The sequence below is a fragment of the Anas platyrhynchos genome, chromosome 2 (genome assembly GCF_047663525.1).
Source record: "Anas platyrhynchos isolate ZD024472 breed Pekin duck chromosome 2, IASCAAS_PekinDuck_T2T, whole genome shotgun sequence".
NCBI lineage: Eukaryota > Metazoa > Chordata > Aves > Anseriformes > Anatidae > Anas > Anas platyrhynchos.
The window spans coordinates 151,649,664-151,674,094 of NC_092588.1; the positions used below are offsets into that span (position 1 = coordinate 151,649,664).

The 24,431-nt window shown below is 39.0% G+C and overlaps 1 protein-coding gene and 1 long non-coding RNA gene across 5 annotated transcripts in view; both read right to left on the reverse strand.

Moving 5' to 3' along the window:
• The window catches only part of DPP6 (dipeptidyl peptidase like 6), a 548,682-nt gene that overhangs the window by 133,028 nt on the left and 391,223 nt on the right, over positions 1–24,431 (reverse strand). For all 4 annotated transcript variants that reach the window (XM_027450427.3, XM_021276661.4, XM_021276660.4 and 1 more), the window contains exons 4-5: positions 5,806–5,900; positions 2,687–2,761 (exon numbers count right to left, since the gene is read on the reverse strand). In XM_027450427.3, the coding sequence (XP_027306228.1) occupies positions 2,687–2,761; positions 5,806–5,900 (170 nt within the window). The remainder of the gene's footprint in view (positions 1–2,686; positions 2,762–5,805; positions 5,901–24,431) is intronic.
• Positions 23,109–23,986, reverse strand: LOC110353880 (uncharacterized). The gene is made up of 2 exons (XR_002405048.4): positions 23,718–23,986; positions 23,109–23,292 (listed from the first exon to the last, which is right to left on the reverse strand). It is a non-coding gene; the product is annotated as an uncharacterized lncRNA (long non-coding RNA).

The following is a 24,431-nucleotide window of genomic DNA, read 5'->3' on the forward strand; positions in this document are numbered from 1 at the left end:
TGAGTTTAGAAGGAAAGCTGGCAGCCTGACTGGCCATGCTGCACCCACAGCAGCCCCACAGCTGCCTGCCAGGCTTCGTGGGAGAAATATATATAAGGAGCACACTTTAATTCATCATCCTCCAAGGTGATGAAGTGATACAACAGGAAAACACACATCAGTTGCCTCAATGTCTTTGCAGAACGTATCTGCATGTTCAGGGCTGTATTATTGCAATGTGTGCATCAGTGCCTTCACCTAGACCCAACACTGAGCAGAGATGTTCCTGTGCAAACAAACAGCAAAATCTTACCAGGAAGCCATTATTTCCAGAAAATTACTTTGTAGTGTTTTTCTTAAAAATAATTCCCCTCATTTTAGTGACATGCAATGCTTTTCTATGTTGATTTTTACTCCTAACAGGTATTAAGAATGGAGACTGAATCTATTTACATTATAATTCAGATAAATGATTACCTTATATGATATATATTAAGATACCATACACATATGTAAATGCAGTGCAAATGTATTGTAGAAAAATAATGAAAACATTTATACACACAAACATTTAAAAGGTAGCACATTACACCTTTAAATGGCAAAAAATAAAGCAATGCATTCTGACACCTCTAAAAAAACATACACAATAGGTTCAAGAAATTTCTTTTTTGAGAGTATGTGTAGAATTAAACTTTAATTCAAACATCCTTTGACAACTTATTTCCTGAAATTTCCTTTTGACTTTGATACAAGGACAACTGCCCAAGGCTTTGCTAATCAACTTCTTGCATTGCTGAAAACAAGTGTAATTTGAATTTTGGCCAAAAATACAGTTTCAAAGATAGAAAATATGAAAAACTAACTAATGCTCAATTATTTGTAGCCACAGTCTGTATATCAAGGGAGAAGAGAGCTTAATATGTAATTTATTAGTTATTGCAACTTTAATAGACAAAATGCTACCCAGCATGGCTTAAGGATGCAATACTCAGGAGTGAATCTTACTATCACTCTATTGGTATACTTTTTTTTTTTTTTTTTCAAAAACAAAGTTTATATGAACATGGATCTTAAAGAAAAAAATAATAATAAAAAAATGACTTTTTTTAAGTTTAGCTTTGTTTCAGAAAACCATTTCAGGAACTCTTGATATCATAATCTTATATATGAACCTTTGAGCAATCTGCAGTGCTCTCTTACAGTGAATATGCATCTAGTTGTGTCCTGAAATATTCCCAGAGGTTCTATTTCCAGCTTGCCACCTTGGGCTTTCCTTTCTGAAGGAAGAGTTGGTGTGGGGAAAGTAGCAACAGGCAGATGTGTGCTGCTCCTCTCCCCTCCTCATTGGAACCTTCAACACTACAACCCCATGTTTTGCCTGTATCCCATAAACACCAATTTGCAAGCACTGAGATGTGGTGAGGGACATGTGGAAGAAATGCTTCCAGCCCTTTCCATTCCCATCCTCCACCTCCTCCCCTGCCTGCCTCAGGCATTTCTCTGTATGTTAAGAGTGAAGTCTGGGCTGCAAAATCCCCAGTAGTGGAAAAAGGTTGAGGTATTTAGATTTAACTTAATATTTCCACATCCAACTCTTTCCAGAAATCTGCTAATCTTTGGGGAAGTGAAATTGCACCAGCAAGGATCTCCCAAACAAATGCCTTTATGAATTATCCCTAAAGTTTCCAACACAGTTTTATCTGACCTTTTTCTAGCAGCAGGCATGGTTCTCCTGACTTTTACACTGTGAGTCAGGAATAACTCCAAAGATGACAGCAGAGAAATCAGATGAGCAACAGAGCCACAACCTCTCTTACCTCAAGGACCAAAAAATTTCCCTTGGTTAGCAGCCCAAACTAGATTTATTGTATGGAAAAAGACTTGCAGTTGTTAATGAATTAATTATTTTCATTTTGAGGAATTGGTGCAATCCTAAATTATGGAACAAAATGTATGGGGTTTATAGTTAATCCAAGTAGTACAGCATAGCCATCATTCAAACTTTTCAGATCCTATACCAGCAGAATTTAAAAGAAAGTAAATATTATTCATGCCCAAGATCTGCTTCCCTTGTGTCAGGTTCTTTAGTCATTTAAAAATGACTGGTTACACTTTTCTCTTTTGAAGTTTGGTAAAAAAAATCACCCTAATCTAAAACTTAGAAGTAATCCAATGGTGATTTTTTACAAATGATTTATACCAAAACCTCTGAAGAAAAGGATTTATAATGAAAGTGATAGCTCAACCCTAACTGCAGCGCTGGGAATGGTGACACCATAATTAATGTATTATTTCAGTTGTGGGAGACACTGACAGTTGCTTTTTGTTCTTGGGAAGAAATTTATAGTGTGACTGAAAAAGGCACCATGGAAAAAAAATTACACAGAAGAGGAATAGAAATCCTTGTAGCAAAGACATGTCCTTACATCCCCCTCCCAAAGCCTATAAAATTCTGTCAATGACACTGTTTCCTCTATGCTGTAATTTATACCTTTCTTCTCTACTAGATGGCAGTGTGACATGCTTTCAGAATATCCAACTGAGGGGTTTTCTTTCTTTGTTTCATTGGAAGCAATTAATTTAAAATATTATCTTATTGGCATAGAACTGGGAAAAAAAAAAGAAAAAAAAGAAAAAAAAAAGAAAAAAAAAAAAAAGAGTCCACCACTAGTTGTGTATTTTGAAATCAAATCTATTTACTTACTGGTTCAACATTAAAAGCAAAAAGTGCATATTCCCGGTCAGGTGACACTTCATATCGAATAGCCTTTAAGGAGACCTAAAAAATAAATCAGATATTAAAATAAATATTTTTTAATCCATTTTCAACTTTATACCATTTTAAATAACATCTAGAACTAATTATTATGACCATCTTTCTACAGATGAAGAATATTGTCATTCTAAGTGTCTTGAAAACTAACATTTTGCATCTCTTTTCAAAAAAACAGAAATATTATTTAGGCAAATATATGCTCACATAAGAAAAGGTATAACTGCACTATGCCCCAGACCAGGCAGCTAGCTCAGGCAGAATTTTCCTTACAATGGAAACTGCTGCACACTGTTTGGTAGGCAGCAGTATTGGGAAATTGTGATAACTACTTATTCATTCTTTCTCATTCCCTGCAGTCACTGGCCAAAGAGCTGGAGGTAACAAACAGTAAATACCTGCTGGAGCAAATTATTAGTAAAGAGACACCATTGCCTGTACCAGTTACGACCCTGTGGAATCCTATCCTATTTTTACCAGTCAAGAAAGTCTTTGGGATGCTGTGGTGATCAGCTTTCCTGGTGCACCCTGATCTGGGTTCTGCAAAAAGCTGTACTGTGAGTCTTGCTATCAAGAAAAGATGACAAAATGTCTCAGACTTGTCAGAAATTTCATTTTCTCTGCCGTATTTATTATTTGTATAGTGCACACATCCTTTCCCTTTCCAGTCTTCGTTAATACACAGTGCCAATATATGTGTCACCAATGTCAAAGAGAGGTGCCACTGACACACCACTCATCCACTGCCTGTTAAGCCTTATCCCCTCACCTAACAAACTGGATGAAAGTCATTGAGAGGTTCTCTGGTTGCAGAATGGGAAGGAGGATTTGGACTTCAGGGATCAGGATCCCATGAAGAGAGACAGGATCCCATGAAGAGAGACCTCCTGATAATCAGCAGGGCTGGAGGTGGTATGAAGTAGGATAATACCCAAAGGTAGAGGGGACAGAGAGGCCACCATGGTTCAGGATGGAGAGATGTCAGCATGAAGGCAGATTTTGTTTTCTGATATGTTACCGACATGAAGAAAGGAAAATATTCTAAGGTAGCAGAAGTTATGGTGATCCATGAGTGGGAAGGAAGAGGACAAAGGGAAAGTGACTGAATGAGGTGTAATGCTAGCTCCTGTACTGGGGCTTTTTGGGTGAACATGAAGGTGATGTTCTGCAGATTTATTTATCCAGAGGACAAAGGGGCAAGTGTAGATCAGGCAGCAAGGAGGTCACAGCAAGGATATATAGAATCATCTCATAACACTGTGCTTTTCTTATGAATGGCAAAAATTGAAGACCAGGGGAATAAACAAATAGAATTGAATAGACCTTGACATTAATGGAAGCCAGACTGTTCCTTTACCAATAGTGTGGTGAAAACACTCTTCTCAGAGAAAATATTATACACAACAGATATAAGAATAATCATTACGTGAAACCAGGGAAAGTGAGAGATCCACAGGTCAAGATCAAGATTGGTTCAAGCCAATATATAACACTGACTAATTATATATATCTATATGAAACTGACTCGTTATATATCTATGAAGGGAAGATATATTTTTCAACACTCAGCTTCACTGGCCTTACTGGCCCTAGGTTAGTGGTGCTTCAAGTCATGCCTCTTTAGGTTGACACAGTCACAAAGAAAAAAATCAAAACAAGAACAGTAGAATTGAAAGGAGATGGGTTATGCTCTGGTAAACCAACAAACACACAAACAAAAACCAAAAGATTGCTTGTGTGATGTAGCAAAGGATGAAAGTTAAATGGCAGCATGTGAAGTTTAAGGTTGGGTCTTGCAGTAATAATTCAGTGAGGAATTCTTTGTCTCATTAAAATATATATATATATATAAAAGATATATGTATATATATGTATATAAGACAAATACTGTACTCTTGTTTTGTATGAGTTGCATACTCAATTTAACTGCAAAATAAAGTCAACCTGGAATCTTGTTTTAAGTTTTCTTTGAGATTTACTTTTATTTTTTGAAATTAAGTCAGGTCTACTGTTTCTAAAGCTTTTTTCTGCAGTTCTTGGGTTGTTACTATAAACACATTAGCCATTCCATACTTTTGGAGTTTTGTAAAGATACTGCATGAAAAAAACAAACAAACAAACAAAAAAAAAAACAAAACAAAATGACAACAACAAGATAAACCCTACTAAAACAAACAACAAACAAACAAACAAAAAAAGCAGAAAACAACAACATACAACAACAAACAAACTAACTCTCAAGTTGACCAAAACCTTAAGCAGGCACTGCATTAGCAGCAATTTTTCCAGGACAAGATTTATATTTCATTGTTGGAGCAACCATAAGTTTATTTTATCTCAGAAATCATTTTTTAAATTAAATATTGAAAACACTCTTATATTTAATGTTTTTTTCTTCTTACAAAAAGCTGGTTTAATTGGCTACAAGAAAAACAAAACAAAACAACAACAAAAAAACCAATGCATCAGGAAACTTTAATTATTATAAGTAATACCTTCTAATATTAGTTGTGATTTTATTTTCTTTTCATTCATTTTGGTAACAACTTACTATTTTCTTTCCCCAGTAAATTCCTGGGAGTTCTTATCATATACAAACCACTATGATTCATTAGCAGTATCCTTTACCAACACTGAAATCATATTTCAAACATCAGGAAAGAAAAACTATCAAACTCACACGTTAAAGAAATAAGTGTTTTCACAGAGAAATGTGGAGAATACTACCAACTGACAGTAAATATATAAATTGTCTTTTGTATTAGGCATGCAAAGACAAGGATTACATATCTTTCAATTACATGATATGCAAGACTAGCTTCAAATATCTATATGATACTTTCCAGTAGTATGAAAGAAACTGAGATTGCAAAATAATAATGAGAACTGGAGTTGAATTTCAAGTTATCTCTTGTTGCTTAGCCCATAGCATTACCAGCGTATTGCTTCTCCTTGACAATACATGAAGTCGAAACCCAAGTCATTTTCTGCTTTATTGATCCAACTGCAAGAAAACTGAAATTCTGTTACTCATTATAGGAAATACTTACAATTTTTTTGTTTTCTATTAATACTGTTGAATTGTTAGTTTCAACATTCCTCAGAATCACTGTGCCATTCTGGTTTCTATAAATGAATTCATTATCTGCAAGGAGGAAAAGAAAAGATCATTAAAGAAGTCTGAAATTGTCTGTTTATGTAGAACCTGACAATGGAGTTGAACCAAAAGAACTGCTGGGAGACTTCCTGTAAAGAACACAGATTTTTTATTTATTTTTGTTTTTTAATGCAGCCATTTCTGTAACATTAAGGTGGCTTCCAGGGTAGTCATCAAACAACATGGTTAGAGCTTGTCACCTATTTCATCTGCCATCTTGCATTTCCCAGAGCTGAATGCAAGCGGGTGCCCTGTTTTGACTGTGAATTCACAGACAATTCTACTGTTAGTGCAGATAAACCAATGTAAGAAAAAATTCCTAACACTTAAGGGTTTCTGAGATCCTTAATCTCGGTGGAATTTTATTAGGCCAGTTCCCTAGGAAGTCCCTGAAAGTGAAAAGCAACTCCTCTATTAACACAGCAAATGTTATGTTGAACAGATCTGTTCAATACCCTACATTGAACAGATCTTCCAACTCTGCCATTTGTTCTGCTTACTAATAGCAGAAGGAGATGCATGAAAAGAAATTGATATTTCCACATGCAACAAGACAAATCACCTTGCCCACACTGCACTTTGGGTTATCTCAACACTCATGACATCTGTGCAAAGACAAGAATGCCCTGCAGCAGGTGTTGCACAGGCAGGAGAGAGCCTCCTGCACTCAAAGCTCAAAACCTACTTGAGAGAAAAGCTGGGACAGATGCATGAAAGAGACTCCAAATGAGAGTTGGGTGGCAGGTCAAAGGTTCAGGATGAAAAAACACTACAACATTAGAGGGCTGTGACCTTGTCAGATGTCATAAACTGAAGCTTGAGTCTGATCAGTGCTTGCATGCACTGCCCCATAGATAAAAGATAAAACCAAAGTCACAAGCACACTGCCATTAAAAGATTCAGCACTGTTTCTTGACACAGGAGTAGGCTTACTATTTTTGTTTTTTTACAACCTGACTAAGTAAGTCAGAGAACTGATGGATTCTACCCAACTTCTGCTTCTGGTTTGTTAGGGAAACAATTCTTCATTGACTACCCTCACTGTGACTACCTGAAAATGACTGTCATGGTGTATCCCACAAGTGTTACAGACACATGAATGATTAAAGATAAACCATGGGTTGTCCTGGCATGAGTCAAAGGTGGGTCTAAATCCTACAGGATTCATATAAGCACAGACCCATTTCGCTGTAACCTCAAGCAGCTGGCCACAGCTCATCCTGAGGAAACCCACTGAGGACAACATTGGGTCCACAGACCCTGTTCTTCTAAAGCTTTGGCATGTTCCTTCCTTACCCATGTTTCAGTCTCTCTCTTTTTTTTTTTTTTTTTAAACAGGAGATGACCATCCTCACTACAGTTGTTAACCATCTTTGTAAAATACTTCAAATGCGCAGATGAAAAGTTTTTACACTGTATATATTATTAATAATAAAACAGCCATCTCTTTCATGTCACTGGTTTACAACTAAAATCAAGAAGAAAAAAAAATCACTTCTGAGAGTGAGGTGAAGCAGATTCTTCAAGGCTAAATTGTTGATGCAATATGGATGATACTCTCCAAATAACAAACTCTGAGACTTAAAATCACCTCAGCAGCACTTCAGAGTCATGGGCAAAGTTCTTAAAGCATCTCTTCCTTTTAATTATGGCATACATTTTATCAATATCTTTAGCACTGAATAAAAACTGCAGGATCTGAATTAGATTAAGACTTGCATTTGAGACCAGAGTAATGAAGAGAGCTCTTGTTCAGATATGACAGCATTAAATTTTTGTCATTAGTTCTGTGGTGTTGTTCAAGGGCATGGCATTTTCATAAGCATTCTTGATTATATTCAGGACTTTAAAATAGTGCTTCATATGATTTATGACTAAACAAACTAAGATTTTTTTCAACCTAGAAAAGTACTGATTGAAAAAAATAGGACAGAAGTCCAAAAAGTCATAAGCAGCACAGCAAAGATAAATAATGAGTGCTTGTTCCCTGCCTCTTCCAAAATAAATATTAGGAGGCATTAAATAATACCAGCCAGTGGCAGGTTCAACACAAAGAAAAGGGCTTACTTTACACATAGCAAGCTGTGGAATTCACAGTCCCCGAGTACAGTGGGTGTCCAAACAAGAACTATAAAATTGGAAGAAAAACACAGAAAAGAATATGGGTCGTGGGGGGAGACACTTTTTAGAAAGTCTTTTAACCAGCAATTGCTGGTCACCAGAAGATTATCTCAATGAGAAATGTGCTAACTTTTTAAAATCTTTGCTAAGCATTTGCTCATGCACAGACACCGGAACGGACGATGTCTGGGGTCTGGTCCAGCACAATTTATTTACAGCTCCAACCTCCAGCCTCTACGCCAGGTCCTGAAGAAACACCTTTGTGCCAACAGTTTTGCATTGATGTGATAAAAGGTCTTAACACTCCCTAAACACATTTCCCTTTTATACATATCCTTAAGCCATTAACACTGAAGCATCATTTGTTGTATGAGGAAAATATACAGTCTATATTTTTATTCTCAGATATTCCAGAAAACATGAATAACCAAGAGACAGAATATTACCTAATTATCAGGTATTTTGAAAAAGATTACTGCTTTAATAATCATCCCATGTCAGCATTTTTGTTTTGTTTTGTTTTTCCCAATTACATTCTAAACTCTAAGTAGAAAAAGCTCATTTTAAACATAGCTAGCAAAGCATCTGGATAATTGCAAGGCTCTCAGAATATTTTCTAATTACAGGAAAAACTGACAATGAAAGTTCACCCTTAACTCAGAGTTCAACACTCAGGTAAAAAAAGTTTATTAATACAATGAGTCTGTGGCCTGTTAATACTTGATGGATCTTTCATGAACATCACCTGAACTGATAGAAGTTATTTTACTGCTCACAATGACATTAATACTAAACTATTATTGCTCCCTATGCTCCTGCTTGCATGCATTGCAAAAATTGCACTTTGATAAAACTTTAAGACACAAAAGTTTCTGTATAGTCAGAAGTAGACAGTGAAAGAATTTTTCATTATTTCATAAAGTGTAATGAGCTTAAAATCAGGTGCTAATCTGCTGAATGTACTTCTGATGTGTATAAGGAAGGATAAATGAAGCAGCGCTGATTTGTTAGGGCAGTAAATCTTGCTATTATATTCAATACGAGCCATCAACACAGCATCTGAATTAATGAACAGAAAATTGGTCTGCTTAAAAAAAGAACAAATTGATCTGCATTATACTTCAAGCAAAACACTGTGAGGTTTAGCTGGTCTGTAAGTTGTCTTAGTCCTCAAATGAATCAATGAATAATATTCTTGGACTTCTGTTTTGAAATGTGTGATTTGTTCCAGTGAAGGAGCATTTATTTAAATGGGACATACCTCAATCAAAGACAAAAAGCAGTGCAGCAATCTCTGTCTGTAATGAATTCTGTCCAGCAAGCTGATGAGGATTTGCAGCCTGATTTATAGCTGTCACCACAGCTGATAAAGGTCATCACTGCATCTCATTTTTTATACCTGCCTTTCTTTGGGGCTGGTGTTCAGTGTAAATGATGCTGAAAAATGTAACTTTCAGGCTTAAAGCCATTTATTCCATTATATAATGGATTTCTTCAACAGCAGAGTTCACCCCGCCAGCTCCTCCCCCTCTCTCAACTTCCAGGAAATTGTCTGCTTGGTGGAACACATTATGTGCCCAGAGTGTAGGCACAGACACGTAGTCACACTTGCAAAAGTGACTGATTACAGAAAGCAGTGATTACTAGAAATAACAGAGCAGCCTCAGTGCTGTACAGTCAGCGTGGAGGAATGGGAGCTTCAGCAATTTTTTTCTTAAAGATAAAGCAAATAAATGAAATTGGGAAACCCAGGCCCAATGATGTATTAGCAGTGTCAGAGTTTCCTTGCTTCCTTGTAAACATCTTTTTTAAATTCAGGCAGGAAATGTGAATGCAGAGAAAACGAACTAAGCAGCGAGGAGCTCCTGTCCCCTGCTATTTCTGGGCTCGTGCAGCCTCTCCTTTGGGGTGAAACCAGACAAAACACTGGCATTAATTTCCTGAGGTTGTGCCAGGGGAAGCTTAGATTGGGTGTTGGGAAGAATTTCTTCATGGAGGGGGTGGTAAGGCATTGGAATGGGCTGCCCAGGGAAGCAGTGGAGTTCCCATCCCTGAAGGCATTTAAGAGACATGTGGATGTGGCACTGAGGGACACGGCTTAGTGATGGGACTTGGTAGGTTCCATTTGGGAACCCTGAGTTATCAGCTCAACATGCAAAGGCAGCCCAAGCAGCCAACAAAACACTGGAACACCAGCAAGAGAACAAGAGATCAGGCATCGTTTGCCATGATATTAAAAAAAAAAAAAAAAAAAAAAAAAAAAAAAAAAAGGGAGTACAATAATTCATTGACAAAAATTCTTCTATTGATAAACTGACAGATATTAAAGGAAATAAGGAAATAGGAAGGCTAATTATTTATCATGCCCAATACAGTGCTGCCATATTATGGATATCTAAAAGGGAGCAGGATCATCAGCCACTGCCATGGTTAGAGGAGCTGGAGGAGCACTTGCTATGAGGCAATCTGGGCATCACACTAAATAGCTCATCACAGAGCACAATATGTTCATGGACAACTTTACCTCTGGAAGGAGTAAGTTTGACTTCTGGCAGATGCAAGGAAGCCAAAGGAATTACACCCAGCTACAGGAACACAGATTTGCATTGGCGTCAATGCTCAAGAATTTATGACTGTACAGCTCCTGTGAGAGTCTGTAAGCACACACTGTTAGGGAAGATAGACTGGTTTGTAAGATAATAGCAAGGCAGGTCTGCTTTTGAGGAAAATTTTCATTATTTGCCGGAGATTATGGAAAGCAGAAAGCAGAATTCTGTGATAAAAGACAGGGGTAGGGGGGAATAAGAAGTTAAATCCAGCTCTAGAACATGCTGTTAATAAAATTGTAATTTTCTATTAGTTTACCAACTGATGAAAGAAAAATAAGGGGAAAAAAAGTGCTAAAATTCACGTGCAGCAAATAGCATGAACAGTTATTGAAAAACAGAAGGTAATATCAGGGTTGTTAGGAGAGCTTCAGTCATTTAGAGCTACAGACTTAGAGGAAAAGGCAACTTCTCAAGTGCTGTGGCTTCAGATCAGCAGACATGAAAGATAATTGAGTGAGTCTCAGTCTGATGAAAGTCAGCATCGGGGGAATTATTGTTCTCAATCCCTAAGATTAAGGGAGATTGGTGAATAAGAGAAACCTAAGTCCTGAAGTTGTTCTGAACTGTATCAGATAAATGAGCCTCTGGATGATGGCGTGACCAGTGAGGCTGGCAAATGAATTACTCTGTGACCAGAGGGCAAAGGGTAGCATGCTCTGTGGAAAACGAGGTGGCATTGCAATGGGCCATGTGCAAGGCTGTCACTGCCACGGGACCAGGCACTATTCAGTCATTTCTCACCCCTGCTGCTGTAGTAAGATATTTTTCCACCCTTTTCAGTGGGGTTAGAAAACCTGGAAGAGTCCTCCGAGTTTTGTGAGTGAAAATAGCGCATCCTGTTCCACCCAATGAGGCCAATTACTGCAGCTGGAAACAGGTGAAGAGCCCAATGTTTTCATCCCCTTTTCCAAAAAAAAGCTGTCATGGGGTTTCTAATGACCCAGAGCAGTGAAGTCTTTAGGACGCTGGGGCATTGCTTGGCAGCAGGTGCTTGTTGAAATGCCTGCACCGGCCAAGGGTTTATGAGAGCCCTCCCAGGCAGGTGTTGTTCAGGCACAGCACCCCAGCAGCGACCAGGCTGCAGAAGATAATAGGAAGGAGGCATGCAGCAGTGAGATTGTTGTTTTTTCAGACTAAGGTGATATTTTCAGGCTGGCAATGCTGTGTGTTTTAACCACATTCACTCAGAAAAACTCATGAGGATGGGGTAATGAAATAAATAAAAAAAAAAAAAAAAGAAAAGTTATGATTTTTTAGCATCCTAAAAGTTTCTCAGTGAGACCCAGTACACTGAGGATGGAACTTTGAATAGGGAAAGGAGTGGGTGGGCTTGAGCGTCCCACAGACTTCACCCCTTGCACACACACGCCGGGGCCAAAGAGGAGGGTCTGGCTGCATAAAGCAAATCCAGACCATCCACAGCAGACCTGCAGCACACAGGAAGAAAAATACCAGCTTGTAGAGATGCCAGTGTTTGCAGGCTTGGGGGAGGCTGCTGGTTTGTGTTGAAATTTGCTATATCACCATGGGAACAGCATCACAACCAAAGCAAGCACCCAGACGAGTGCTGGGCAGGGGTGGGTGTTTGCTGCTGGGACTGGCACATTCCCACCCACAAACCAGCCCACGAGGCAAAACCTGGGGATGAAGCAGCCCATAAGTGCCAGGCAAAGCAACAGGCTTATATATTTGGTGCAGAGACATCTGAACTGCTCATGTGAGCATCTTGTTTTGGCAGGTAAATTGTGGTAGGTTTAGACTTTCCTAGAGAAAAAAATGTTTTCTGTGTGACAAGGGGAAGGAAAAAGGGCAAGCAGAGGTGAGCAGGCTGCTGTGTGTGGCACCAAGACTTTAAAAAAACCCTTAATCCTGCCAGCTGCAGTCCCCTACGTTAAGAGACTGATGTTCAGAGAGAGAGCCTTGGGCTCGGGGAAATAATGGAAGCAAAGAAGAAAAACTACAGAAAAGGGTAAACAGAAGAGAGAAAAAATGTCAGGAAAACAACAAAAACAACAAAAAGAGGCAGCAAATGTTAACAAAAAATACCACACAAGGAAAAGACTTGAGCATGATATAAGTGGGGAGAACAACAAGCACAGCCAGGCTTAAAGAAACGTTTACTTGCCTTTGTTTTCATGAAATGGGAACTTATTTAGTGGGTCTGCAGGGTGACTGGCTCACTTGGGGCAGGATCTGCCTAACGGGAGTCCAGCAGCCTTGCATGACCCCTGGAGTCACCCTCGGTCCTGCACTTGAAAAATTCACAGGAATAAGCAGTCAGCAAATGGTAGGGCCATGCATGCTCCCTGACTGTTGTAAAACCTCACAGCAGAGAATCTAATGGGAAATAACAGCACAGGCAATCCTCAGCAGATTCAGCTCATTCAGGTGTCCAGACAGACTCGACCCCAAATTCGGGTAGAAAAGGAGAACGTTGTGCTGACTCATTTAATACTACAATCTGTGGTTCTTTCAAGACATGCTGCAGTGTACCTATTTGTTATTTATCACATGTACTCATAACACCTGGATTTGAAGTTCCCTGCCCAAAGCACAAACCAAGCTTGTTTTGATACTGAGCTGCTTCCCAGAGAGAAAATTCAGAAGTGGCTTCCCGTCTCCTGTCCCCTGGTGTTGCAGTAAGCTGGCTTTGGAAGAACAGAGAGAAGGGAGTGAAGGAGCACGAGAGGTGAATGGCAACAAAACCCCATCTCCATACCCACAGCTTCATCCCACCCTCAGCGAGCCCTGGGCCTTGGGGATGGCCCCTGTAGTCACTAAGCACATGTAACTCGCTACAGCCCCTATCACCCTACTTTTTGTCTTCTATCCACCTGTTCTCTACCAGCAACTCCTTTTTCTTCAGTCTTGTTACTCCACAGTGCAGAAATAAGCAACAGCCTGTTGTTCTTTGTGATGCTGATGCAAGGGAACAACAAGGGATGAAGAACAGCTTGGCTTTAACAACATCGCTACAGCCTTTAATTCCAGGAGACAACTGAAATCCCATTTTTATCTTCCTGGGATTATGGGTCATTATCCTTTTACTGTTTCAAGCACTTTTTTTTTTTTTTTTTTTTTTTTTTAACATGAGAAGTAGAAAGGGAAACTTGAAACAGGTGATTTACTGTAATTTAGCTAAATGCTGTATAACACACTGCATTGGTACATTAAGTAAGTGCAACATGAGAGAATGTGCTTTATTATGCAAGAAGTGTTTTTAATTGCTCATTACTTCAATGCAGTTGTACTTGGTGCACCAATATATTGCTTTTACAGTAGTGCCAGTAAAATAAAACACAGTTATAGCTCAGAAATATTCCCATATCAAGGTGCATCTCTAGCAGGTTTGTAAATTAACTTGTCAAAAGCTCAAAGAAGGCTGAGTCCTGGGAAAACTTAAAACTATAAAAATCCATAACACCATTCTGTTTCTCTTTTTTTTTTTCTTTTTTTTTTTTTTTTTTTTTGACTAACCTCAAACCTTTTAAGACCCTAGCTAAAAGAGGGAAGAAAAAAAAAAAAAGAAAAAAAAAGAAAAAAGAAAAAAAAGCTTATTCAGTCTATTCAGTCTCATTGAGAGAAGGCTAGGAACTAAGCCCTAAACCCTGTCTGTGCACACCTTTGAAATCTCAGTCCCAAATTTGAAGCTGGATACAATTCTGCAGCTGCACCTCATTTGCAAGACTGAACTTCGCTTCAAAGAGCCCCAATCTGGCAACTCTGTATGTAGAGATCATGACTCAGTGGCACAGGCATGAAAAACTGAAGTCCATATGAGAAACAGAGAATGTATTTCAACTTCAAATAGCTCCTCTTCCCATCCTCTACCTGCTTTTTTAATGCATGCATGGAAAAAGGAGACAGAGACTATAATCAGGAAAAAAAAAAAAAAAAAAAGAGAGAGAGAAAAATCCTCTAAGTAAATCCATTTTGACTCCATTCAGGGCAAATCATTCCTTTAAATAAATAAAAAAATAAAAAAATTGTACCAACAAACGAACAACAGCAAAAATATGCAGCTCATTGCTGCTTGCCCTGTTTCATTGTGAGAGATGGCAACAGCATGGGGACTTTGCAGTGCCCTGAACTGGCTTTGGCCTATTCCAGAGTAAAGGAATATTCCTAAAAAATTCTCTGCCATTTTCTGTTTCAGTTCAGTTGTGCTCATACCAAGTGCTCTTCAAACCCTAGGAGTTACAGCAGGAAAAATGAGAATGACCCCAGGTTACTGAGTCTGGACAGCTGGAGATTCCAGATTATACTCATCACTTCGATTTCCTGCCTGAAACTTCCCATTTTCAGCACAGGCCAGAAGCCATTTAACCCTAAAGAGCTAATTTCCAAGGAAATAGTCCCAGAACACATTTATCTATTATCTATTTTTCATAATCTCACTGTGCATCTAAACAGCAAAACAAAGTGCAAATAATGGATAAAACACAGCAACTCATCCTAGCTTGTGCAATGTGAGGGATGCTGAAGCACTGAATTTATCAGGAATATAAAACCTCAAGAGCTATTGCCACTATAGCTACCAGCTGATGTGACAGGCACTGCCCCCACCTTGCCAGCAGGGTGCGGGCAGCCTTTCTCCATGCACCCCTTGGAGCTGAAGCATCACTTGGTGACCCCCTCTCTTCTCTGCCAAAAGCACGAGCTCTTATCTGCTTCATTTAGGTCGCCTTCACACAGGGGAGCGTATAACCGTGAGTGTTACACATAAATGTAATAATGCATTTGACACTGAGAAAAAAAAAAAAAAAAAAGAATTCATGAATAAATTTTCATTAAAATGTGACCCCACAGCTTGCTTTCATAATTCCTCCATGCAATTCCTTGGCTCCTTCTCTTTGCACCCAACGCAATTACACTTGTTAGTGGCCATGACCCAGAGAGAACACCTTTTATTTATTTTTTTTTATTGTTATTATTTTTGTTTTTATTGTAGACAGAGTGCTGAAGTTTCAGTACCAGCTGAAGGAGATCTTTGTGCATTAACAGGCAAATTTACTATGCGCACAGTTCTGAATAAATGCTTAATTTTCTTTGCGTGCAATATTGCAGGATCCCTTTTACATCACCTTATTTCAGACGTGTCTAGCATGCTATAACTATGCTGAAGTCCAAGAGCAAAAAGAGTGCGACAGAGCTGCAGCTGTCACACTCACGCCAGACCTTTGAAAGTCGACGAAAGACATTAAATAAAACATCCTACCCACGCCGGCTACCGGTGTGCGGTTACGGGATTTGGGCTGGTCACAAGAGGGCACTGTGTTACAGAGCCCATGGAAACACCTTGAATAGATGTGACGGGCCGTTAATGAACCTCTGGACGTGATATTGGCAGAGGACCTAGCAAGGAGCACAACCTGAAGCTGAATGGACTTCCAAACGCAAGGGAACAGCTACCAGGAGAAGCAGTTTCCAATTAGACATCCAAATGAATCGGCTTTAAATTAACTGTCAATGAAGAAATGAAATTAATATTAGCTAAGTATACAGTTTTCCTGGAATACCTCAAATCTGTTTGCCTGCAGTGACCAGTCCAGCTCCTACAGACAGCCCCACAGTGAATCACAAAGGTGAATCACAAAAACGATTCACTGAATTTCTTATTCCATCTTGTTCTTATTCCCATTCTCACCAAGGAACCGGCATCATGCATCATCTGCTGCCCTGCCCAATATTAGTTTTGAATCAGTGGTGGTTTGCTGCTAAGAGAGCAAACATGCTGATGCAGATGCCAAAGCAGAAGAGCAGATATAAACACCCAATTTAAATGCAATGAAGTAAATGAGATTACACCAAAATAATGATTGGTCCTTTCTTGAATCCTACAAAATCTTTGGTCCAAAAGTATCTTCTTAATGGTTTCTCAATGTGTTAAAAACTTTCAGCCAACAGCTTCAAACCCAAAGGATGCTGTTTGTTCTTATTTAATGAATATGTCTTTACTTCTTCATGTTTTCCTTTACTTCCCTTATTAATACATCATTTCTTTGTCACTAAGGGAAATCCTTCTCTTTATCATGAATGTCCATGAGCCTCTCATGGTCTTTATCCTACTGTGGAAAATGTCTATTCCCACTACAATCTATCATTTTTTGATGGAGCTACCAAAATTCACTGTGTTGATTAAGGTCCTTCAAACTGGGAAAAAAAAAAGGTTATTTCCAGTACTGTTTTCTCCTGACTATATCATTTTCCTTAAAAAATGATTGCAACTAAAAAATTGATTATATGTTCTCAGCTTCCTGTCCTGGAAAGAAGAAAAATAAATGCCAAATGTGGAATTCTAACAAACTGTCCCCTATTTTTCATACTCAGATCTATTTTTGATTGATAACTTAGCCGTGCTGGCCATTCTGCACCCATTAAGAAAAAGTCAGAAATACTACAATTATAGGTATATAAATCTACTTATAAAAATATCTCCCTAGGTAAGACGTTAAAAAAATAAAAGAAATAAAAAAAAATAAAAGTGTATGACTGGTAACCCCTGCTCCTGACCTTTGGCAATATCATTAGCAAAACTAACATTAAGGCAAATATCCATAATATGTAAGTGGGCTGCTAATGTATAGGCCTGCCCACTTCTCTCTCCCCTTCCCCTTCCCTGCCTTTTTAGGACAGGGAGTGAGAGAGGAGGGTGGTAAAGCTGAGCTACCCACCAGTGCAAAACCACCACACAGCTAAATGTTTCAAGGCAAAAGGCAATAGTAAACTCTCTCAAATTCTGCCTATGAAATTAAAATCTGGAAGAAGGAAAATGCTCAATAAATTATATATATTTACATATATATTCTTTGTAATATTAAAAAAAAGGGCAAAAAAAAAAGTGGTTTTGAGAGTGCATGAACTTTTTTTTATTATTATTATTTTCTTTTAGTGTCACAGAGTTCATACTCCACTGGGAAGAATAAGAAAGTAAAAGAACCTTCCAAATTATTAATAAGGACCATGGCTTATGCATGTCCTCCAAGAAATACATCTTGTAAAATGAGCCAGTCCATCAGCCAAAGCAATAAAAAACAGCATCAGCAGCAGCTTTTTGTGTCCCTGCTCACATACGCGAATGCCATCACAGCAGGGACTGTCACAGGGAGAACCACCAGTTCAGGGAATGGTTTGGGGAATTTCACTAGGAAATAGGAAAATGGGACTGATGAGCTGAGAATAAGCATTTATTAGGGTGATAATAAATGTGACTACTGGAAGGATTTCTGGCTGCAAAAAAAACCTTTTGTTTTTGTTTTTTCCAAGTCAGTAAAATTTGAACAAACCCAAGTTTCTTCTCATCTCACCGGTAGGTACCATTGTGTTCAGATATTCCTGCAGAAAGTGCATAAGGCCAGTACTTTCCAGCAGCACCTGGACTGATTGCCTCTGCATAATTGCAGTGAGCTCAAAGTCTCTCTGAATTGCCAGAATTAACACCCTTGTAACATAAATTGTTTTTTAGTAGGTCCACTGCATGCCAAAATAAGCATCATTTAAGCAGTAAATCCAAAATATTTTCCTTTATGGACAAATTGGTTTTGGGCTGAAACTACTGTTTTCCCTTCTTGACTTGAGCTTTTGAAATTCACCACTGTCATTTTACTAGACTTCGTTTCCTTTTACCATCCACACCGAGTAAGCTTTGAAGCTGACTGTCTAGATTTTGTGAGTTATTGCAAACCTTAAGCATTGACAAATCAGCTATAGGTCTTCAAAAAAACATGATATTTTTCAGAAGTCTTTTAAAATGAAATTAAATGTTGGATTATTTTCATTTACTTTCCAAATATTCTTTGCCTTGGAGGGCTATTTACGTACAGTTGTAATAGTATATTTGAAAACTAAAAAAAAAAATAAAAAATATATATAATAAAATATTTTCTGTTTGACCAGTAAATATTCTTCTAAAATAAATATTATTGTAATTCCCCAGAAACTTTAGGTGAAGGGAGACTCCAGGTGAAGTATCAACAGGAAAGCTTGGCACCATACCCAGCTGGCAGGGTTATGAGGCAAACTCCCTGTCCGGCCATACACAAATCTGATTACATTATCACCTCTTTCTCTCTATGAAAGAAACATATTGTAAGAAGTTTTTTTCCCCAGTTTCCTTTTCCTTGCATTTTATTTTCTTTCTTTTGTTCATTTCTTCACCTTTGATGCCTTACCTTAAGTTCTTTCCCTGCTAAGCATGATATTAGATGTAGCTTTTTAGAGGCGTTACACTCCTATAATCAGAGATTATTTCACAGCATGCACAACAACTTCTGCCTCAGCATCACTTACGGGATCACTGCATTTTCTACCAGAGATTATTCCTCATTGCTGGCAGTAGAAAGAGATATCAGCAAAGCAACTAGTTTTAAACCCTGGGGTATGTGTATGGAACAGCATTGGCTTCATGTAAATCTGTGAAAGTCATGCTGGGGACATATATCCCAAGTTTTACAGTACTGTGATCATCCAGCATGGTACAATTCAGCACCAGGTCATATAGAGTTTATCCCTAGTTCAGTGCAAAAGGTTCCACCTTTTCTTTGGGGTCAAACAACTTGTGTTACACCAATGAACTTGGCTTAAAATGTCATGAAACTAAAATAATTTGAACATATTTAAGAAGACAACCCCTGATATTTCAGTGTAGTGACGATCCTATTATCTCAAAAATGACATTCTAGGGATGGAAACCATTCAAGACACAATGAAGATGATCCAAAATACCAGCATAAGGACCATCAAACAAAGCAAACGGGAGCAAATTCCCAAGTGAGCAAAAGGAGGCAGTTCCATGTGCAGTAGGTCATAGGCTTGTGAAACTCCTTGATGAAGGACATGAGGGATGCAGAAGTCTCTAGAGGACAGTTGGCAAGTTACTCGGACAATAAATATACTTAGAGATACTAAATAAACAAACCACAAGAGGACCTGGTATTCCCCTGACCTAAAAAGTGTGTGAAGCTTGCTGCATTTTCTTACCCCTGCACATGAACATATTGCCACTGATGGAAACAAGATTTGGGGATGGGCAAACCGTTGGTCTCTTCCATTCTTAATTGAATTTTCACTGATGTGAGATTTGTATATCTACATTTTAAAGTATAATTATATTCCCTTGATCAACGATAATTATTTCACTCTAAATTTCTTTTAATGAATTATATATATAAGCCTAGTAGCATTTCTTGTAATGATAATAAAAAAATACTGCTTCTTATATGTTCATCAGCTTAATACACTCAGGAGATCCAAACTCACCAGAGGATTTCTTTCTTAGATAAGTAAATCTTTGCCTATTAAAATTTCAATTACAAATATCTGATGTAAATTTTAATCTCTGATTTATGATATTACTGTATCAGGGTATATATTCATTTAATGTTCATTAAAAAGGGGCAAGTGGAAAAATACATACCACTCTATTTTTGGTGAGCACTCCATGTTCAACAAGTGTCCAAGGGCAGTGGAGCAAGCTCAGGGAAAGCTCCTGAGTTAAGAAAACATGCTTCACACCAAGCAAAGTCAGGCACAGCAGTGTGAAAAATGGAAAATTGCCTTTTCTTGGCACCAAGTTGCATCCTACAGAATGGAGGGGTTTTAAGATGAACTGTGTGGATGGATTCCAGATCTCTGGAAATCACTATTGAAGGTACCAGCAATGTTGTAATCAGTATGGGCTGATTAACAAGAGACCCCAAGTACCTTGAAGAGCTCTCCTTTCTCATCAGCTCTCGCTCTCATGTACTTCTTGCTCAGCATATCCTGCAATTATGCAACACATTTCTACCTTTTTTTTTTTCCTCTTCCCCAGATTCTCCTCTCCTAGATTTTCCTTTTCCAAAACATTCTATCCTTACACCCACCTGATTGTTAGGAAAGTCTTCAGCAGGTCCATGCAAACCTTCATTCTTAACGTTCCTTAACTGAGGTTCAGAATTGAATTCCCTATCCATCTGTCCAGGTGTTCTCAGTAGTGAGAGATCTAACTGAAATACATTTCTTACTTCCTCCCAAGGCAACCCTACCCATGGCCAGATGTCCAGGCAAGGGAGAAGACCATCACCCTCTGTTGCATCTCACCATCACCTGGGAGCTGAGTACATGCTGCTTTCCTCTTCTCCCTCCTCTTTCCCTTCTGTGCTATACACATCTGATGAGACAAAGGAAAATGAACAAACAAGAATCCAGCACAACAATTTTATTTTGATACAAATTCAACCATGCCGGCTGCAGTTGTGACCATCCTTTTACAGGATTATCAAATGCAATTTCCATCACAGCAGTTCCCCTTTCCCCAGGGGCTAGGGACAACTGGGAGCTCATGGTTGCTCGCTTTGCAGGTGTAAAAGCTGGGGAAGAGTATTTTATTAGTGTCACACTGAACCTGCAGCTCTTCACCTGGAGCTTTAACTAACACACACCAAGAGAACACCTAATCCCTCTCCCAGTTAAATCCCTGTAAAACCAGCACATCTCCCTCATCTCTGAAAGCAGTGGGTTTTGATTTTGAGCCACTTTAAACAAGATGAAAAATCAGGTCCCTTTTTAACAGGATTCAAACTGTTAAACACGTAGGCAGAGCTGGCGAATGCATTTCTTTTCTTTCAGCAGCAGAAACACTGCTGATGTGAGCTGCATCTTCTAAAGTCCCCCACGGGTGCAGCAGCTCCCCATGGCAGAGTGCTGTTTCTTCCCCATTTCCATTCCTGCTGTTCTCTCTCTCTCTCCTTTTCTATTTTTTTTTTTTTTTTTTTTAAATCAAAAGCCTACCCCCTGTGAACTGAGTGCAGCTGCAGGAAGCCTAGAGGGGTAGAGAAAGCCAGCACTGAATTTCACAGTTTTGTCTCAACCCCCAGCCATATAAAGCTGCCATGCACCTCGGTGAAGCACAAAAAATGATGATAGGGAGGCACAAAGCATGGCAGCTTCTATCCAATCTCCACAGATTTTAACCTCGAATCTGCAGAGAAATTTAGCACACACAAGAGCCCAGGTGCTCCTTGCTTTCACACCTGTTGTAGTTTCAGATTGTTCCCCACAGATGCTCCTCTCTGGCAGACATCGTCGTGGCAGGAGGCACCACCTCACTTCTGAGTTACTTGGAGAGAAAAACGCTAATTTTAGTGGAGCCAGGCATGAATGCAAAATGGGGAATCTCTTTTTGTGAATGGATGTAAGAAGTCTAGGAAATGTTTGCTCATCTAACATGCACGAGTGTGACCATCAAGCTGTATGTGGGGGAGAAATCTGTTTTTCCTGCTCTTTTAAAAATAATGTCAGTAGGAACAGAATTAGGCAACTACCTGGAGTGGGTGTTAGCAGAGCTCAAACAAGAAGGAAAAATCCAGGGACTTCCCCGGCATCTTCCAGCCATCTTTTACTCTTTAATTGGTCCCTATAAGGTTACCCAAACAACTGAGTTTCTTTTGAAGCTTTTTGTGAGAATGCCTTAATGGCCTAAGACACAAGATCACATTACTGACTTGCAGGCTCATTTTCATCGTTTCCTCAACTCCAGCCCCTGCTCCACTGCATAACCCCAGGACCCTCCCCTCATGCATTCACCCCCATTAACTCTGCAGCCTGTGCTCCCCACTACACCACCCTGCCAAACCCTTTCCATCACTCACCTCCTTTAATCTCACTTCTCAAAGGCGACCTTCACACCACCAGTCCTGTCCCCATGCTGGCCTCTTCACTCAACTTGGCTTAATGCAGGGACACAAACACAAAGCTAAAGCACTGAACGTCTGAGATCACATATGGCTTTTGCACGTGGGTGTTTGGGTATTCATTAGCTAGAGACATATTTTGATACCTCAAGAGGACTTGTGGCTCAGAGGTGCTGATGCACAAAAGCACTTCATGACACCCTGGGGAATGGTTTAGCGTTCAGCAGATGTTGGGACAATTAGGTTACCTATGGAGGCTCCTAAATGCAGGGTTAGCTACACGAAAATCTTGACCTCTTCAAGATATCAAACTACTCAAAATAAATGAATAAATAAATAATTGGCCATTACAGTGTTGCTTCTGTTTTTCTAGGGTGGGATATTTTTCACAAACAAGACTTTCTCCAGTATATTTCTCCCTCCAGATTCAGAGGCCAAAGGAAGATTTTCTCATCCTACCAGCCACACGTGCCCCACCACCACCCCAGCACTACAGAGATGCTGAACTCAGAGGCACTTCTATAGCCAAGCTACAAAGCTGCTCCCCTGCTCCTCAGTCTGCTTCTGCAGACTGCATTAATTTTTAAAAGAACTAAATTGATTTCTCATTTCACTCTCTCTAGCAGCAATGAACAAAATAGCTACATGGCTGAAATGCTCTCCTCCACAGCCTATTATAGTATGTTAAAAAGCCATTAATTCCATGGTTTCCTGTCTTTAGTGAATAGGTTACTGTCATTGCTGAACTTAAGCAAGTGCACAGCAGCTGCAAGGCAGGGAGCAAGGCAAACTCCTTTCAGTGTTCTCAGAGTAGATATTTTATTCTATGAAATCCCTGGAGATGATAATCCAGGATGAGTCTTAAAATCAAAATTATGGTCCAAAATGTTTAATACATTCCTCTCTTCTTTCCCATTGTAGCAGTCTTGACAGAGTGTGAGCCTTTATTTCTTCTTCCTTGGCAATATAAGATGTAATCTAAATGTAAGAACATTTAGATTAAAAAAAGCAATCAACCATCACTAAAGCACGTGGACACTTCCACTGACACCAACACTACCTCAAAGTTCACTGTGTGCTTACTTAACTAACATACATATGTTCATAGATCACCATTCATGTATCAGAGCCGTGGGGCTCAAAATTCACTGAAAACTTTACCACAAACTGCTGTGTTGTGCTCCATGTGGCTTGCTATGCATCTCAGAAAATATTTCAAGAGTGACCGGAAAGCCAGAATGCTCACAAAAACATTGCAAAATTAAACTGCCGTGAAGCAGGATATGAGGTTTGGCACACCACAAATGGGAGAGTAACAAGTTCTCATTGAACCACTATGTTCAGCAAACACATTCTCTCAAGTGATTTTAACACAAAATTAAAATACATTAAAATTAACTTACTAGTATCTCTGTTTAGCACAGCAGGCAATGAAGCAAAAATTCCAATAGAGTAACACAATTTTCTTTATGCCTTCACCAAATTTATACTAACAAAAACATCTGTGGGCAGTTTGCATTTATTTAGGATGAGAGTTGGGGCGGGTGTGTAGCCCTCAACTTGTAGCACCTGCAGAACACACACAAGACCAGAACCTGTTCCTCTGATGAGAAAGACAAAGACCTTTCATGCCAGCAGCCTAACCCTCTTAAGAACAAGGCTCCTTCTCCCATGCAGTTCATTTGGTCTCTCTGATATGGTCAAGCCCATGGAGGAGCTAGCCAGAGAAGCCTGAACTCCAGCTAGCCATGTTACAGCTCTCTAACAATGTTATTTTAGTCTCCAGGTCTGTCAAAGAAGCATCTTAACGCAACCCTTTTTTCACAATGAAAAGTATTAGCACTTACAAAGTTCTCCGTATCTATGTAAAGCAAACGATAAATAATTCATTCACTGCACGTGCATCTGCATCATTTGAAATGCATCAGTGCTTTTATCAATACAGTGCAATGAATTTACACTGCACAGAATAGACTTGGGGGCATTTGGGCTATCCAAGTATTGTTGATCTGAGCATTATTATTAAAGGTAAACTGAAATAAATTACCTCAGTTACTGCAAGACAATTTTTTTTCAGCATGGGAAATAAAACTTATTAGTTCTAGGTCATTAAATTC